Below are 20136 nucleotides of genomic sequence, written 5' to 3'. Positions count from 1 at the left end.
TCATTAACTACATGGTCCTCAGCATGTAGTTAAATAAAGTAGTGAATTCTCAAATGTTTCCCACCACTGTTGACCTAAATAATTTCTTAGTACATTATTTACAAACACAAAACTAAGTATATATTCCCTGTGCTTCTAGTTCTTATAAAACAAATTCAGTAAAAACAAAAGTAAAAATCCATGTTCATACGAACTCTAAATTTAAAATGATAGCTACTCTTATTTTCTTGAAACTAAAGTACTGCTTACAACACAAATACGGTACAGACTTCAGGCCTTTTGAGTTTGAAGTTTGTGTATTTATATATTACCGTTGGTCAATTCTTCTACCATGTTTCTTTTCTAAAACAACTGTAAAATTTGTTCAGCCCAATGTGGCTCCTTTGGCCATCACTTAGTGGAAATGTATAATGTATATGCCATTTTCGTCTGTTCTTTTCCTATGGTACCCGTGATTAACATAGCTGACATTGGCCATGTCAGCTTTGGTATGTCAAAAGTCTTCATTATGCATAGATTTAAAAATTTAAGTCTTAGTCCATGAAAATGTCTTTCGGTTGATTATGACTGCAAAAAAACATGTTCTCTGTTTACAACTGAAACAAACTTCAATGTGGGTATGGCAGCAGATGATAATTGTTATTACGACATTAGCTACCTAAGTCGTGGTTTCCATTTGGCATCAACAAGATCATCAGAGGCTAACAGTCATTTAAAAATTGATTTAGAGAGGAAACCCAAATCATCCCCAAGAATACTTATGTTAATTATTTATAGAGTTTATCAAAATAAAAATATTATAGCAAACTATAAGTCTTGAGAATAAGTCCTTGGATGGGTTTGGGAACTATAGTTGAGGTAATCATGATGTATCCAGTGCAGCAAACACTTATAAAATATAAGGTGCCATGCACTGTGCTAGGTACTAAGGCTCTGAAGATGAGTTAGACACGGCTTCTTGCCCCTAAAGGAACTCCTAGGAAAAGCCAAGTAAAGTTAGAGGTTAAGGTAGTGTAGAGGAGTCAGTATGAGAAAATGCTTGGGGAGAAAACTGTAGGTTGATAATCTGGAATATTCAATTCAACTCCCAGAGTGGCAACAAAGAATACTGGAGAGATGGGGTGAATTCTGGAAGGCCTTGTATGCCCCTAAAAGGAAAGTGATGTCCTGAAAGCTCTTAAGAGGGAGAAATGACTTGTATTATTACTCTAGATAAGTGGTTTGAAAGAGTAAAAGGTAAAGGCAATACACCAACCTTAATCACAGTTAAAATAAATTCTTTGAATTTTTAAAAATTGGGAAAATATGAAAGGAAAATTTATTTGCTAACTTCTCAAGACTTCCTCACTGTGAATTGAAGGGCTATTCTGAGCAGAGTCTAGAAGACAACTGGATCTAACTGAGGCTCTGTAGTGAAAACCAGGATAAGGGAATCTAGCAATTTATGCATTGCAATAGCCTGTTATACCTGTCACTGATTTTCTTTGATATTTGTTAAATACTACAAAAATTTTTATGCTTTTCTTTTGAGTTAAAATATGACATTTCAGCATAATGATAAATTCTTGCCCCTTTTTCCCCCCACAGCATTTTCTACACCAGCCAGTCAACTCTTTTCTCCTCATGGTTCTAACCCTTCAACACCTGCTGCAACTCCCGTCCCCACTGCATCCCCGGTCAAGGCAGTAAATCTCCCCTCAGCATCAGCAACCGCCACCATTTCTGGGATGAACATGCCGAATACTGTCCTTCCTGTGTTCCCAGGGCAGGTCTCCGCAGCCGTTCACGCACCACAGCCATCAACGCCAAATCCAACAGTTATCAGGACCCCTTCGCTGCCTGCTGCACCTGTCACTTCTGTCCACAGTACAACGTCTGCTCCTGTTCCTTCAGTTTTTTCTGGGCTAGTTGCACTGCCAGGTCCTTCTGCTGCTCCTGTCCCAGCCCCTCAGGCCACACCCACACCTCAGGCCACTCCTGCTTCCAGTGAAATATTTGCCTCTACTTCTGCCCCCTTCACTAGCCTCCCTTTCTCTGCCACCTCTACTGCTGCTTCTACCAACAACCCAAGTTCTGCTTCATTGTCCTCAGTCTTTGCAGGGCTCCCCTTGCCCTTAACACCAACATCCCAAGGCGTATCCAACCCAACTCCTTCTGTAATTGCCGGTGGTTCTGCTCCTGGTGTTGCTTGTCCACTTGGTGTAAATAATCCTCTTCTGTCTGCTTTAAAGGGCTTTCTGACGTCAAATGATACCAATTTAATCAACCCTTCTGCTTTATCTTCTGCCGTTACAAGTGGGCTGGCTTCTCTGTCTTCTCTTACTAATCAGAACTCTGATTCTCCTGCTTTAGCTGTTAACAAGTGCTATGCCCCATCAGCCATTCCCGCCCCACAGAGGTCTTCCACTCCAGGGTTGGCCATGTTCCCAGGCCTGCCATCTCCTGTGGCTAATTCAACCTCCACTCCCTCTACTTTGCCTGTGCAGTCTCCTCTAGCTACTCCTACATCATCTTCGACTTCAGTGCCAGTTAGCTGTGGTTCCTCAGCTACCCTTTTGCATGGCCCCCACCCAAGTAACTCAGACCTTCACATTTCATCTGCCCCTACTGTAACAACTCTTTCTGTTATGATCAAAACTGAGCCCACGAGTCCTACTCCCTCAGCCTTCAAAGGCCCATCTCATTTCGTGAATCCCTCTCATGGCACTTTAGGTTTATCAGGGACATTGGGTCGTGCATATACTTCAGCATCAGTGCCCATCAGTCTATCTACTTGCCTTAATCCTGCATTATCAGGTCTCTCCAGTTTGAGTACTCCCTTGAATGTTTCAAACCCCCTCTCCTCTATCTCCCTTCCTCCACATGGTTCCTCCACTCCCATCACTCCAGTATTCACTGCTCTTCCTCCTTTCACTTCTTTGACCAATAATTTCCCTTTAACTGGCAACCCGACTCTTAATCCGTCAGTATCTCTTCCAGGATCGTTAATAGCCACCTCATCTGCAGCTGTCACCTCCGCGTCTGTCCCTCATCCTAGTTCGACAGCGGCCGTTCTCTCAGGGCTTTCTGCCTCAGCACCCGTCTCAGCAGCGCCTTTCCCCCTCAACCTGTCCACTGCTGTCCCCTCACTTTTTTCAGTTACTCAAGGACCTCTGCTGTCTTCAAATCCCTCCTACCCTGGCTTCTCTGTCGCTAACACCCCTGGCGTCACCCCTGCTCTCCCTTCGTTCCCGGGGCTGCAGGCGCCATCTACAGTGGCAGCCGTCACACCACTTCCCGTTGCTGCCACAGCCCCATCACCAGCTCCCGTCCTCCCAGGATTCGCTTCAGCATTTAGTTCCAACTTCAACTCTGCCCTTGTTGCACAAGCCGGGTATGTGAATATTTTGGAAAGAGGATAAAATCATTCTTTACTTAACTTGTGGATCATAGTCTTATTTATTTATTTATTTATTTTTTGTGAGGAGGACCAGCCCTGAGCTAACATCCAATGCCAATCCTCCTCTTTTTTGCTGAGGAAGACTGGCCCTGGGCTAAGATCCGTGCCCATCTTCCTCTACTTTATATGGGACACCGCCACAGCATGGCTTAACACGCGGTGTGTCGGTGCGTGCCTGGGATCTAAACCGGTGAACCCCAGGCAGCTGCAGCGGAGCATGCGCACCTAACCGCTTGCGCTACCAGGCCGGCCCCCATAGTCTTATTTTTAAATCATTCAAATGAAAGTCAAAATCTAATTGTTTGGTGATGCTAAATTATATTTTTCTGGGGTAAAACTTCACTGCTCAAAAAATGTTTTGTGGCTCTTCGAACATGTTAAAACAGATATATAAAATATTAACGCTGGCTCAGATAATTAGGATTTGTGTTTGGTAATTTAACTTGATTATAAAATAGCAAGAAGTATTATATGCAAAACATAGACTTATTGCATTCGCAATAATGTACTTTATAAGAGTAAGTTTTACATCAGCGAGTGGCTGACTTTTATGGTTCCTTCCAGTAGAGAAATTCTAAGATTTTTTGTTTTTTTTTACATCTTAGGATCTTGTATTTGACAAATATCGAAGCTGTCGCTTTTATGTCTTATCTACAGTTTGACCTGTTCTATCTACTGTTTTAGCTTATCATCGGGACTTCAAGCTGCAGGCAGTTCTGTTTTTCCAGGCCTTTTGTCCCTCCCGGGTATCCCCGGGTTTTCCCAGAATCCTTCACAGTCATCCCTGCAGGAATTACAGCATAATGCAGCTGCACAGTCAGCACTGCTACAGCAGGTGAGCAGGCAACATCGGGCGTAAATAAAATGGCAGCATATGTAGCATAGGTTCTGTAGTGATAACATTGCAGTACCGATTGTGATATCCCAACATTGGCAAAAAATTTCATATGAGAATGTCTAGGGGTTTGATAATTAGTTCTCCCAAAACTTGCAGATTATGCTTGTCTTCCTGCAGAAGGGTAATGAAAGTGGTGGAATATATTCACCTGTGTGAAATGGTTTTCCTGGTCGTAGACTTTAAAATCTCAGTTTGGAGATTTTGCAAATGGAATTTTTATACGTGACAGTTAAAGTTTGCTTGTCTTCTACAATTTAAGCTGAAATAAGGGGCCATTAAAGTAAATTATCTTGAGAAAACCTATTGATTTTTTAAAAGAATGTTAAATATTTTAATGCATTTTTAGGTACTTCCTCCATCTAAAGAAGTTTGAATGTTTCTTAAAAATTTCGGGAGACTGAGCAGACTTGTGCTGCCCCCGAGTTCTTCTTTTCTTTCCTATTCTGAATATCTGTAGCGTGGCACAGGCCAAAGCAAGTACAGACCTGATTGAATCTGGCATTCTGCTAAACTGCACATTCTTCTTTCTATCAGGTTCACTCAACTTCGGCTCTGGACAGCTATCCAGCTCAGCCGGATGGATTTCCTAGTTATCCTTCAACACCAGGAACACCATTTTCTTTGCAAACAGGCCTGTCCCAAAGTGGGTGGCAGTGAATATATTTTAATTTGTATTCTCTTTTGGAGCAACATCACAATTGCCTAAGGACTGCAGTGAACGGTCTGACAAATGTGAAGTTGACCAGAAGTCAGAAAATGAGAATGAGGGTGATCCTAGGAAAACGGGGATAAGAGTTTAAAAAACATGGTTGCATTTTTTTAAATGGTTTTAAATAAGAACACTCCCCTATGTAAATATACTGACAATACATTATATGGGGAATAGTATTAAAAAACTATTTGGGGACTTTTCACCTCTCACCCAATGAAATTTTGAGTCGTGTCTGTAATCTATGTAGGAAGAATACTAAAGAGGAGGTTGAACTCTTTATAGCCGAATACAGCCTTAAATCTGCTCGTACAGCATCCACTGACGGAAGTAATAGTTGTGCCTCTGACTTACGGGTTGCGTGTGGCCCTTGGCGTGCATGAGTGGTTCCTGTTGCATCATGGGAACTCTGTACTCCATGTGTATCCACAGACAGGAACTGGAGACCCACCATTATCTTTCATTTCTGACATTAATGATCATACATATACTGCTGAATTTAACTCAATATATTTCAGGTAAGTGAAAATGGTGCTTAATATAGTCTTTAGAGTGACTTTCAGGTGTTTTCGACTAAAAATACATATCCAGAACTACTGTCTTAACAGAAATACAAGTAAGGCTTGTGATAATTTGCCTTCAAAACTTTTTTCTTAATCTCAGCAGTATCCAAATGAGTGAGGAACATCTGACTGACTCTTGGGCCACCTCTATTACTCATTGTACTCTGGAAGCTCTTGGTGAATGTTTACAATCATGGGATGTAGTATTTTTATTTGTACTTAAAGTCAAATGCTTATCTAAAATAATTATGTGAGAACAAATAGAGAAGACTTGCTCTGTTAGTAGATAATGCAGCCTGTACTCTAAGGATCTGTGGTAGTTTAACATGATTGAATGTCATTAATTTAAGTATAGTAACTGCCACATTGGGGGGAACGGGGGCGTAGGGAGAATGATTTCCAATCCTGTGATTCCAAGTGTAAACTATAGAATCTACTGTAGTACATTTCAGCATCTAGAAGTTTTACTTTTATAAAGATGGTGTCTGGAAGATGTTGCTAATGTATCTTCCTTCAACATGGGGGACAAACTTTTTAAGTATATTAATAAATATTCCTGTATGGTTAGTTTTTAACAGTTTTTTAAAATAAACTTTATGGATATGACAAATATTTTATAAGTGTTTTATTAAATACTTGGATAGGCTTTTTAATTTTTTGTATGTGCTTGAGGTATAGAACATTTTTGTCCGAATTTAGTTGTAACTCAATATATACTACTGATTGCTCATCCTTTAAGTAATGTCTTATGTGAAAGTTCTATTATTACCAACACCTGAAACAGACTATTTATGCCTTTAATTATCTTCAAACACAGAATGTAACCTCATAGTTAATCGATACCAGTTATTAGAAGTTGTCATTTGTTCTTTAAGTCTACACTCATAAAACTTTTTAAAGATTATTGTGTATTGCTTATATATGTTGTCCATTCATTCAGATAAGTTATTGAGTAATCTTTCTATATTGATGCTAACAGGTTTAGTCTGCTGTCCAATGAGCCCCTTATCATCACAGCAAAGGAACTGTATCCTATTCGTTTTTTAGATGTATTCCTGACATCTTGCACATATTGGGCACTTAAAGGTTTATATAAAACGAAGAGAACATTTTGGAGCACTTGCAATATAATTACTGGGAACTAGTTTTATGTATCTCACAACCCTGTGAGATAAGTACTAGCAACCTAATTAACCAGATAGAGAAACCAAGATGTAAGTCACACATGAGGAAGTGTAGATTTGAACCAAGCATTTACTACCAATATCAAGGCTACTTGTACTATCAAGTGCTATGAAAATACATAGGAGGGTGGGTGAGTACCTTACTGCCTGAGGAAATCCAGAAAGGTTTTCTCAGTGACATTAAAGTCTTAAAGGATGGGCAAGAATTAACATCCTTTATAAAGGCACAAAGTGTGACAGAGTAGCATAGTAAAACAATCATATAACTGGATGGAGTTTGAATGAAGTTTGTAGTTCAAGTGAATCTAAAAAACAAGGGAAAGACATGATCACAAAAGACCCTCTAAGCCATGCTAAGGAGTTGGGCATTTGTTTTGTGGTCAAGAGTTTGGAAATTTATCAGAGAGCACTTTGCAAAAATCACTTGGGCTGCAGCATGGAGGCTGGATTGGAAGTAGTAAACTGGATGGTTATTGCAGAAATCCAAAAACGAAGAGGATAGATTTTTCATTATGAGAAGGGAATAGAAATGTACCTCTCCATTCCCTTTCCATAAAGGCCTGTGGTCTACACAGGATTTGCAAACATTGTTATATAATTGATTAACCTTATTTTAAGCCTTACCATGTGATTTGCCAAATGAGTTTAGTGTGTGCATTTATAAAATACAGTTAGTGTCACAGAATTTTAGAAAAGACTTTACTCCGAATCAAACTTAATGAGCCTTTGTTGTTTTTAAAGGTGATACAATGTTAGTAAACAGTGTCTAATTTGGATGAGTTAAAAGATTAAATATTTGAAAACACTGGCAAGTAAATTGGGAAGGATGATCAAAATTAAAGTATCCCCTTGGGGGCTGGACCTGTGGCGTAGCGGTTAAGTGCACGGGCTCCGCTGCTGGTGGCCCCGGGTTCGGATCCCGGGTGCGCACCAACACACCGCTTGTCAGGCCATGCTGTGGTGGCATCCCACATAAAGTGGAGGGAGATGGGCACGGATGTTAGCTCGGGGCCGGTCTTCCTCAGCAAAAAAAAAAAAAAAAAAAAAAAGGAGGATTGGCATGGATGGTAGCTCAGGGCTGATCTTCCTCACAAAAAAATAAATAAATAAATAAAAAGACAACTCTTTAAAAAAAAAATTTTTAAAGTATCCCCAAGGTCTTTGTACTCAGGAGGGGCATTATGATACTGACTTTTTAATTTACATTTAAAATTTAATTTATGCCTGGTAAAATTTCATGGTGAAAGGTAAAAGTCATCAGTGTTTATAACTCCTAATTGATAGAGAAGGAAAAGAATAAGAAAAAACATCTAGAAGGCACAGAAAAATGGAAGAAGTGAGAAGTGCACAGTAAGATGTTAGCAATACTTGCCTGTGTGTTAGTATGACAAACCTTGTAAGTGGAAAGGAAGCAGCAGGCTCAGAAAGCTTTCCAGGCTGGTTCTCCTGAACATACTCTTCCTAGAGAATAGAAAGAGAACACACTCCTCAGCTCATTCCTATGGACCAGTATAACCATGATACCAAAACTCAGACAAGAATAGTATGAGAAAGAACAAACGCAAGTCAACCTTACCCAAGATAATAGTAAAACATCATAAATAAAATAGCAACAAGAATAGAGCATTTATTCTTAAAAAATGATATAATCAAGTTGGGTTTATATCAGGAGTGTAAGAACAAAATAACATTAAGAAATCTAAAAGTGTAGTTCATCACATGGACAAATGGAGGAAAACCATTTTCTCAGTCTCTGTATAAAAAAAGTAAAATTCAGTCACCATAATGGTTAAAACACACACACTTAGCAAACTAGGAAAAGAAGGAAACTTTATCAGGTAAAGGAAATCTATAAAAGTATAGCACACATTATTCTTAATTATGAAGTGTGAGGAATATGCCTTTAGAATCAGAGAGTGATCAAGTAAAATGTAATTCAGCGTTGTACCTGACATCCCTAGCTAGTTCAGTAAGGTACAAAAAAGAAGTAAAAGGTGTAATGATTGGAAAGGAAGATATAAAGCTTAGCAAGATACATTTTACAGATTTACAGATATACTCAAAAGTCAGTTGCATTTTCAAATATGAGCAACAGGAGAAAACGATTCAAAAAAAGAAAATACTAGACAATGGAATACTATTTGGCACTAAAAAGAAATAAGATATCAAGCCATGAAAAGACATTATGGGACCTTAAATGCATATTACTAAGTGAAAGAAACCAATCTTAAAAGGCTTCCTGTGTGATTCCAAGTATATGACACACTGGAAGAGGCAAAAATATGGACACAGTGAAAAAAATCAGTGGTTGCCAGGGTTGAGGGGAGGGGCAGGGAAAGGTAAATAGAGTGCAGAGGATTTTTAGGGCAGTGAAAATACTCTGTATGATAGTATAATGATGGATACATGATGTTATACATTTGTCCAAACCCATAGAATGTACAACACCAAGAGTGAACCCTATTGACTTTGAATGATTATAATGCATCAGTGTAGGTTCATCAATTGTAATAAATGTACCACTCTTGGTGGGCAATGTTGATAATGGGGGAGGATGTGCATGAGTCGGGGCAGGAGAGATGGAAATCTCTGTACCTTCCTCTCAATTTTGTTGTGAACGTAAAACTGCTCTAAAGAAATAAAGTCCTTGGAAGCAACCTAAGTGCCCATCAAGGGACGAATGGATAAAGAAGATGTGGTATATATACACAATGGAATACTACTCAGCCATAAGAAACGATGAAATCCAGCCATTTGTGACAACATGGATGGACATTGAGGGTATTATGCAAAGTGAAATAAGTCGGAGAAGGTCAAATACCACATGATCTCACTCATAAGTAGAAGATAAAAACAAGAAAGAGAGACAGAGATTGGATTGGTGGTTACCAGAGGGGGAGAGGGGAGGGAGGAGGGCGAAAGGGATGATTAGGCACATGTGTGTGGTGATGGATTGTAATTAGTATTTGGGTGGTGAATGTGATGTAATCAATGCAGAAATAGAAGTATAATGATGTATGCCTGAAATGTATACAATGTTACAAACCAATGTTACTACAATAAAAAATTTAATTAAAAATTAAAAAAACAATAAAGTTTTTCAAAATCATCCCATTTGCCAACAGCATGGATGGACCTGCAGGGTATTGTGTTAAGTGAAATAAGCCAGAAGGAGAAAGACATACACTGTATGACTTCACCCCTACGTGGAATATAAACTAAGACACAGACAGAGAGAACAGTTTGGTGGTTACTGGGAGAAGGGAGTTGGAGGGTGGGCACAAGGGGTGAAGGGGCACATTTATGTGGTGACTGACAAATAATAATGTACAACTGGAATCTCACAATGTTATAAACTATTATGACATCAATAGAAAAATTATTAGAAAAAATAGAAATAGCAACAGAAAAAAAAGTCTTTAAAAAAAGAAGAAAACAGTAACATGTTACCTAGGAATAAATCCAACAAAAAAATAAGCAACTTTATGGAGAAATTTTTTTTTTAACTTGATGAGAATCATTAAAGAAAACCTGTTTAAATGGAGGACACACAATGGTCACGGTTACAAATAACAGATACTTGAGGATGTCCAGTCAATCTCTGAATTCAATGCAATTCCAATCAAAATCCCAACAGTTTTCAATGTTTTCTAAGCTTATTCTAAAATTTATATGGAAGAGCAAAGGACGAAGAATAGCCAAAACACTTCTGAAGACAATGAACAAATAACCTGCACTATCAAATACCAAGACTTATTATACAGCCATAGAAACTGAGACAATGCAGTATTAATTGGGGATAACAAACTGATAGTGGAGCATTATGGAGAGCCCATGAACACCCACTCATATGGAAACAATTTATAACACATCAGTTAAGGTGTTGGACTATTATAAGCTGCTGTGATAATTGGTTATTTATATGGAAGAAAATTTAAATGAATCCCTACACTACACCATGCACAAAAAGCAACTCTAGGTGAATTAAAGACTTAATTCAAAAGAATAACTCTGAAAGCTTTCCAAGAAGATACAAGAGAGTGTCTTCAAGACCTTAGAAAGGGAAGGATTTTTAAACAAGGCACATCAAACACTAAATACATTAAAGCTTCATGTATTTATATCAAAGGCATCATAAAAAAGGTAAGATAAACCACCACTAGGAGAATATACCTGCCACTCGTGTAACTGTTACATATCAGTGTATATAAGTATATAGAAAGTATTTGTACATATCATGTATATATAAGTATATACGAAGACTACCCCTAAATCAGTAAGAAAAAGGCAAAAAAATTTAAAAAGAGCAAAAGACACGTACAATTCACAGAGAAGAAAACATGAGTTGTAAATAGCCATATGAAAATTGTTCAGCCTCGTTAAAATTCAGGGAAATAGAAATTCAGATTATGATGAAATACTATTTTACACCCACTAAGTTGTCAAGTATCAAAAGTGCTAACAATATCAAGTGGTATCAATGATGTGTAACAAGAGGAAAACTTGTACACTGCTAGTAGAAGATTAAGTTGATAAGAACAAACCACTTTGGAAAACAGTTTTGCAAAATGGTGTACGACAGTTTTGTAAAGTTGAACATAATTCTAGCAATTCCATTTCTGGATGTGTATACCTTGATTTTAGGGCCTAGAGAAATTCTTGCATATATATATGTACCAGGAGACATGTACAAAAATATTCATGGTAGCATTATTTGTAATAACAAAAACTTGAAAATATTCCAAATAAGTGAACTGTGGCCTATTTACACTATCATGTGTTAAGTAGACTGAAAAAGAACAAACAATAGCTTCATGCAGCAATGTAGATGAACCTTAAAAACATAATATGGAGCCATAAAAGCAATCCAGGAGACTACATGAGTATTTTTACATAAGTCAAAAGCAAATAAAGCTAAATAATATATTGTTCAGAGATATATACATGTATGATTAAAAAACTTTTAAAAGCAAAGAAAATAATCGACACAATTATGCATTGTGGTTATGGGGAGATGGAGATGAGACTTGGGGAAGAATACTCAAATAGCTTCATCGGTGTTGGTCATGTTCTAGTTCGAAGGTTGGGTAGTATGTTCATCATTGTTCCTTTTACTCAATAAATACACACATATGCACACATTATACATATACATACATACATTGTATATATTATGTCATGTGTATCATCAAAATTTCCATAATAAAAATGTCTATTCAATAGAATGCTTTCTAATGGATAGAATATTAAATTGGAGGGAGGGGCATTCAGGTAGAGCTGTTTAGTCAGCTGATAGTTGAAAACATTCTGGGGGCCGGCCGGGTGGCACAGCAGTTAAGTTCATGCGCTCTGCTGCGGCAACCTGGGGTTCGCAGGTTCTGATCCTGGGCATGGACCAACGCACCGCTTGTCAAGCCATGCTGTGGCACAGTCCCATATAAAGTAGAGGAAGGTGGGCATGGATGCTAGCCCAGGGCCAGTCTTCCTCAGCAAAAAGAGGAGGATTGGCATCGGATGTTAGCTCAGGGCTAATCTTCCTCACACACACACAAAAATATTATTTTGGTGGCCAGCCCCATGGCATAGCAGCTAAGTGCACGTGCTCCGCTGCTGTAGCCCAGGTTCGGATCCCGGGCATGCACTGACACACCGCTTGTCAGGCCATGCTGTGGCGGCGTCCCATATAAAGTTGAGAAAGATGGGCACAGGTGTTAGCTCAGGGCCAATCTTCCTCAGCAAAAAGAGGAGGATTGGCACAGATGTTAGCTCAAGGCTGATCTTCCTCACACACACACACATATACACACACACACTAAATAAATAAATATTAAAAAAATATATATATATTATTCTGGAAAGAGGTCTAGGCCAGATGTACAGTTTGGAAAGTTATCACTATAAATATCCTTACAGCTCTATGGACTGGATTTGTTCTTTAAAGATGTGGATACTCAAGAATCAGATAAACGACAATGAATAAGATAGATGGATGATGGATATTGGTGAAAAGTTAATGAAATCAGAGAGTTTAGCCATTTAAAGAAAAGGGAACATTTTCCCAAGGGAGTAGCAAATGTCCTGTAACATACGTGTGCATCTTAGCAAGAAGTGATGATGGGTGACGTCTGGCGGAAGAATGTTTCTGAAACCAGGAGCTTGGGAAAGGAGAAAGGTCCAAGGCTACAATGGATTATCTCAAGAAGCATTTGTGCTCTAAGATGAACATTCAGGGAAAATCAAATATACATATTTAGGGACATCTTGTATATACGTCAAGAGTGGGAATAGAGACAGGGCTTTTAAAAACATAGCTGTCCTGGTGAAGGGGAAGTCAAGATGGCAGCGTAGGCAGACTCTGAACTCGCCTCCTCCCGTGGACACAGCCAGTTTACAACTACTCATGGAAAGGTTACCCCTGAGACGGGACTGAAAACTGGATAAGAGGAACTCCTGCAACAACGGACAATCCTAACTGAGGTGGAAGAGGCAGAGACTCCCTTCTGGAGAGGAAAAACACCACCTTCACAAGCCTCAGCACCTCACGGCCGCCGGGAGAAGCCCACAGGTCTGCACCCCTCCCTGGAGGAGCGGGGCCCTGAGCCGGGGTGCGCCCCCACTGTGGGCATTTTGGGGACCCACCACAATCGAGACGAGTGGCATAATATCTGACTTTGCCTGCTACTAAAATATTGGGGAGTACCCCCAGAAAAGCTGGTTCACAAAGACATTAAAACCGGCTCTTAAAGGGCCCCCACGCAAACTCACCCATTTCAGAAAGCATCCTAAAATCACCAGAAAGAAAAGTGCATAGTGCTTTGGTGAAAAGAGACTCACCTAATAGGCCCTGAGTGCATCTCGGTGAGAGGTGGGACCTCTCCAGGGACTGGGACGTTGGCAGCGGCCGTTGTTGTGGCCTGGTGTGGGCATGCTGACACAGATGCCATTGGAGTTTTCCCTGAGGCCTGCTAGCCCAGGGTCTGCCCCACCTGCTAGAGCACCCATTTAATCCAGCTCAGCCAGGGCCGGCAGCCCACCCTAGAGACTGGCCCCACCCAATAAGAAGCCCTCAGGCAACTTGTGGGCCTGCATAGATTAGTGACTGGATTCTCTGCAGCCTGGCAACTGAGCCCACTTCAGAGGGGCAGGGTGAGCACAAGGAGCGGGTGGAGAGTGTGGGGCAGTGGTGGAGTGTTTAGGGCTCCCGCCGTGGAGAGACTGGGTCTGCTTCAGGAGGTCGGGGCACGCACACGGGGCAGGACTGTGTTGACTGTGTGTGGACCTGTGGGCAGCGGGGCTTGTCAGCTGCTTGTGCTTCTCAAAGACCCACATAGGGGGTTTTCCCCACCTTCCAAAGCCTGAAACAATTGGGTGCTCCCGTGCCTGAGGCCAGCCCCATCCAGCTGCAATCCTCAGACACCTGACAAGAGACCCAAAGGCTGGAGGCTTATAGCAATTGTAAGGCCCTGAGCCTAACAACCTGCCACGCTGGGGGCCTACTCACTTAAAAGAAATACTGCAACACAAATGTGCTATTAGAACTTGCAGCCAACTGTGCTGGGCTCCCCACACCTGATAAAGAGACTGAAGGGCCCACAACAACTACAAGCAGCTGAGCATTACAGCAGCTGGCCAGGAGCATAACTTGGCCTCCCTGGGCACCCACAGGGAGAGCAAATAGGCCACAACAGAAGGACACACGTAGCCCACATAGGGGTCACCCCTGGAACATTGAGAACTAAGGGAAGCACACTGCAGGCCTCCTAAGCCATCACTTACATAAGGTCATCTATCCAAGAGCAGGAGACGTAGCTGACCTACCTAATACGTAGACACAAGCACAGGGAAAGAGGCAAAATGAGGAGGCAAAGGAATACATTCCAAGTAAGAGAACAGGACAAAACCCCAGAAAAGGAACTAAGTGAAACAGAAATGAGCAACCTACCCGACAGAGAGTTCAAACTAAGAGTGTTAAGGATGCTCACTGATCTGGGGAGAAGAATAGATGAACTCAGTGAGAATGTCAACAAAGAAATGGAAGATATAAAAAAGAACCATCAGAAATGAAGAATACAATGCTGGAAATGAAAAATTCACTAGAGGGACTCAAAAGCAGAGTAGAGGATACAGAAGAATGGATCTGTGAGCTGGACGCAAGACTAGAAGAAATTACCCAAGCTGAACAGGTAAAAGAGAAAAGAATTAAAAAGAGTGAGGACAGTCTAAGGGACCTCAGGGACAACATCAAGCGCACTAACATCCGTGTTATAGGTGTCCCAGAAGGAGAAGAGCGAGACAAAGGGACAGAGAATCTATTTCAGGAAATAATAGATGAAAACTTTCGTAACCTAAGGAAGGAAACAGACATCCAGGTGCAGGAAGCACAGAGAGCCCCAAACAAGATAAACCCAAAGAGGCCCACACCAAGACACATCATAATCAAAATGTCCGGAATTAAAGATAAAGAGAGAATCCTAAAAGCCACAAGAGAACGTCAAGTTACATACAAAAGAAACCCCATAAGGCTATCAGCTGACTTCTCAGCAGAAACCTTACAGGCTAGAAGAGAGTGGCATATCAATTTAAAGTGCTAAAAGGAAAAACCTTACAGCCGAGCATACTCTAGCCGGCAAGGTTATCATTCAAAATGAAAGGAGAGATCAAAAATTTCCCGGACAAGCAAAAATTAAAGGAGTTTGTCACCAAGAAACCAGTGCTACAAGAAATGTTAAAGGGACTGATTTAAGGGGAAAAGAGAAGACCACAAATAGGAAAAATTATCTATTTCCATGATAAGAGGGTAATGGATACAAATGCACAAAAAAGAGGTTAGATATGATATCAAAAACATAAAAGGAGGGAGAAGGGGAGTTAAAGAATAGAGCTTTCAGACAGAGGTCAAATTAAAGAGACCATCAATTCTGTATAGAAGAAGAAAGGAACAGAGAAAGACTACTAAAACACTGAGAAAAAAAAAAAGTTAAAAAATGGCAGTAAGTACATACTTATCAATAGCTACTTTAACGTCAATGGACTAAATGCTCCAATTAAAAGGCCTAGGGTGGCTGATTGGATAAAACAACAAGACCCATATATATGCTGCATAAAAGAGACACACTTCAGACCTAAAGACACTCACAAACTGAAAGTGAAGGGATGGAAAAAGATACTCCATGCAAATGGCAATGAAAAGAAAGCTGGGGTAGCAGTACTCAGATCAGACAAAATAGACTTTAAAACAAACGCTGTAGGGCCGGCCCCGTGGCTTAGCGGTTAAGTGCACGCGCTCCGCTGCTGGCGGCCCAGGTTCGGATCCCAGGCGCGCACCGACGCACCGCTTCTCCGGCCATGCTGAGGCCGCGTCCCACATACAGCAACTAGAAGGATGTGCAGCTATGACGTACAGCTATCTACTGGGGCTTTGGGGGGAAAAAATAAATAAATAAAATATTAAAAAAAAAAAACAAACGCTGTAAAAAGAGACAAAGAGGGGCATTACATAACGATCAAGGGAACAATCCAACAAGAGGATATAACACTTGTAAATATCTACGCACTCAATGCAGGTGCACCTAAATATATAAAGCAATTATTAACAGACATAAAAACAGAAATAGACAGTAACAAAATAATAGTAGGGGACTTTAACACTCCACTTACACCAACGGATAGATCATCCAAACAGAAGATCAATAAGGAAACATTGGCCTTAAATGACACCCGAACAGAGGGACCTAGTAGATATATACAGAGCACTCCGTCCAAAAACTGAAGAATACACATTCTTCTCAAATGCACATGGAACATTCTCCAGGATTGATCACGTATTAGGCCACAAAACAAGAATCCATAAATTTAAGAAGATTGAAATAATACCAAGCATATTTTCTGACCACAACGGTATGAAACTAGAAATCAACGATAGGAAGAAAATCAGAAAAGCCACGAATACATGGAGATTAAACAAAATGCTACTGAACAATGACTGGATCAACGAAGAAATCAAAGAAGAAATCAAAAAATACCTGGAGACAAATGAAAATGAAAATACGACATGCCAGAATTTATGGGATACAGCAAAAGCGGTTCTAAGAAAGAAGTTTATAGCAATACAGGCCTATCTCAACAAACAAGAAAAATCTCAAATAAACAATCTAACAATGCACCTAATGGAACTGGAAAAAGAAGAACAAACAAAGCCAAAATCAGTAGAAGAAGGGAAATAATAAATATCAGAGCAGAAATAAATGAAATAGAGGCAAAAAAAAAAACAATAGAAAAAATTAATAAAACCAAGAGTTGGTTCTTTGAAAAGATCAACAAAATTGACAAACCTTTAGCTAGACTCACCAAGAAAAAAAGAGAGAAGGCACAAATAAGTAAAATCAGAAATGAAAGAGGAGAGATTACAACAGACACCTCAGAAATACAAAAGATTATAAGAGACTACTGTGAAAAGCTATATGCCAACAAATTCGACAATCTGGAAGAAATGGATAAATTCTTAGACTCATACAACCTTCCAAAACTGGATCAAGAAGAAATAGAGAATTTGAATAGACCAATTACCAGCAAGGAGATCGAAACAGTAATCAAAAACCTCCCCAAAAATAATAGTCCAGGGCCAGATGACTTCACTGGTGAATTCTACCAAACATTCAAAAAAGACTTAATACCTATCCTTCTCAAACTCTTCCAAAAAATTGAGGAGGGGGGGAAGCTCCCTAACTCATTCTACGAAGCCGACATTACCCTGATACCAAAACCAGACAAAGACAACACAAAAGAAGAAAATTACAGGCCAATATCACTGATGAACCTTGATGCAAAAATCCTCAACAAAATACTAGCAAATCGCATACAACAATATTTTAAAAAGATTATACACCATGATCAAGTGGGATTTATTCCAGGTATGCAGGGATGGTTCAACATTCGCAAATCAATCAACGTGATACACCACATTAATAAAATGAAGAGTAAAAATCACATGATCATCTCAATAGATGCAGAGAAAGCATTTGACAAGATACAGCATCCATTTATGATAAAAACTCTGAATAAAATGGGGATAGAAGGAAAGTACCTCAACATAATAAAGAGAATAATGAGAATAATAATGAGAAACCCACAGCTAATATCATCCTCAAAGCTGAAAAACTTAAAGCTATCCCTCTAAGAACAGGAACCAGACAAGGATGCCCACTGTCACCGCTCCTATTTAACATAGTACTGGAAGTCCTAGCCAGAGCAATCAGGCAAGAAAAAGAAATAAAAGGGATCCAAATTGGAAAGGAAGAAGTGAAACTGTCACTATTTGCAGATAACATGATTTTATATATAGAAAACCCTAAAGAATCCACCAGAAAACTTTTAGAAGTAATAAAAGAATATGGTAAAGTTGCAGGATACAAAATCAACATACAAAAATCAGTTGCATTTCTGTACACTAACAACGAAGCAGCAGAAAGAGAAATTAAGAATACCATCCCATTTACAATTGCAACAAAAAGAATAAAATACCTAGGAATAAACTTAACCAAAGAGGTGAAAGAGCTGTACATGGAAAACTATAAAACATTGCTGAAAGAAATCGAAGAAGACACAAAGAAATGGAAAGATATTCTGTGCTCTTGGATTGGAAGAATTAACATAGTTAAGATGTCCATACTTCCTAAAGCAATCTATAGATTCAATGCAATCCCTATCAAAGTTCCAACAACATTTTTCACAGAAATAGAACAAAGAATCCTAAACTTTATATGGAACAACAAAAGACCCCGAATAGGCAAAGGAATCCTGAGAAAAAAGAACAAACCTGGAGGTATCACACTCCCTGATTTCAAAATATACTGCAAAGCTATAGTAACCAAAACAGCATAGTACTGGCACAAAAACAGACACACAGATCAATGGAATAGAATCGAAAGCCCAGAAATAAACATCTATGGACAGCTAATCTTTGACAAAGGAGCCAAGAACATACAATGGAGAAAAGAAAGTCTCTTCAACAAATGGTGTTGGGAAAACTGGACAGCCACAGGCAAAAAAATGAAAGTAGACCCTTACCTTACACCATACACAAAAATTAACTCCAAATGGATTAAAGACTTGAATGTAAGACCTGAAACTATGAAACTTCTGGAAGAAAACATAGGCAGTACGCTCTTCGACATCGGTCTTAGCAACATATTTTCAAGCACCATGTCTGACCAGGCAAGAGAAACAATAGAAAAAATAAACAAATGGGACTACATCAAACTAAAAAGCTTCTGCACAGCAAAGGAAACCATCAACAAAACGAAAAGACAACTTAACAATTGGGAGAAGATATTTGCAAACCATACATCTGATAAGGGCTTAACCTCCAAAATATATAAAGAACTCATGCATCTCAACAACAAAAAAACTACCAACTCAATTGAAAAATGGGCAAAAGACCTGAACAGACATTTCTCCAAAGAAGATATACAGATAGCCAACAGACACGTGAAAAGATGTTCAAAATCATTAACTATCAGGGAAGTGCAAATCAAAACTACAATGAGATATCACCTCACGCCCGTCAGAATGGCTATAATTAACAAGACAGCAAACAACATGTGTTGGAGAGGATGTGGAGAGAAGGGAACTCTCATACACTGCTGGTGGGAGTGCAAACTGGTGCAGCCATTATGGAAAACAGTATGGAGATTCCTCAAAAAATCAAGGATAGAACTACCATATGATCCAGCTATTCCACTGCTGGGTATTTATCCAAAGGACTTGAAAACTCCAATGCGTAAAGATACATGCACCCCTGTGTTCACTGCAGCGTTATTCACAATAGCCAACACTCGGAAGCAACCTAAGTGCCCATCGAGCGACGAATGGATAAAGAAGATGTGGTATATATACACAATGGAATACTACTCAGCCATAAGAAACGATCAAATCCAGTCATTTGTGACAACATGGATGGACATTGAGGGTATAATGCAAAGTGATAGAAGTCAGAGGGAGAAGGTCAAATACCGTATGATTTCCTTCATTAGGTAGTAGATAATAACAACAATAGACAGACACATGGAGACAGAGATTGGATTGGTGGTTGCGGGGGGCTGGGGGGAGGGAGGATGGGGAGGGGGATGATTTGGCACGTGTGTGGTGATGGGTTGTAATTAGTATTTAGGTGGTGAACATGGTGTGGTCTGTGCAGAAGTAGAAGTATAATGATGTACACCTGAAATTTATACAATGTTATAAACCAATGTTACTGCAATAAACAAACAAACAAAATAATAAAAAAAAATAAAAACATAGCTGTCCTCACTTCAAGACTTTCCCTATTTCCGGAATTGATAGAA

The 20136-nt window shown here is 39.6% G+C and overlaps 2 protein-coding genes across 1 annotated transcript in view; one reads left to right on the top strand and one right to left on the bottom strand.

The window, feature by feature from the left end:
- LOC131409888 (proline and serine-rich protein 1-like) overlaps positions 1–6292 on the top strand; it is a 28136-nt gene extending 21844 nt beyond the window's left edge. Inside the window, exons 11-13 of the mRNA XM_058547638.1 lie at positions 1588–3373; positions 4124–4274; positions 4872–6292. Of these exons, the coding sequence (XP_058403621.1) occupies positions 1588–3373; positions 4124–4274; positions 4872–4994 (2060 nt within the window). The 3' untranslated portion in view covers positions 4995–6292. The remainder of the gene's footprint in view (positions 1–1587; positions 3374–4123; positions 4275–4871) is intronic.
- Positions 1–20136, bottom strand: part of LOC131409893 (phosphatidylinositol 3,4,5-trisphosphate 3-phosphatase TPTE2-like) — a 227840-nt gene that overhangs the window by 174839 nt on the left and 32865 nt on the right.

The sequence above is a fragment of the Diceros bicornis genome, chromosome 9 (assembly GCF_020826845.1).
Source record: "Diceros bicornis minor isolate mBicDic1 chromosome 9, mDicBic1.mat.cur, whole genome shotgun sequence".
Taxonomy (NCBI): Eukaryota; Metazoa; Chordata; class Mammalia; order Perissodactyla; family Rhinocerotidae; genus Diceros; species Diceros bicornis.
The sequence above is the reverse complement of the archived record's forward strand: the minus strand, read 5'-3'. Positions and strand labels throughout refer to the sequence as shown.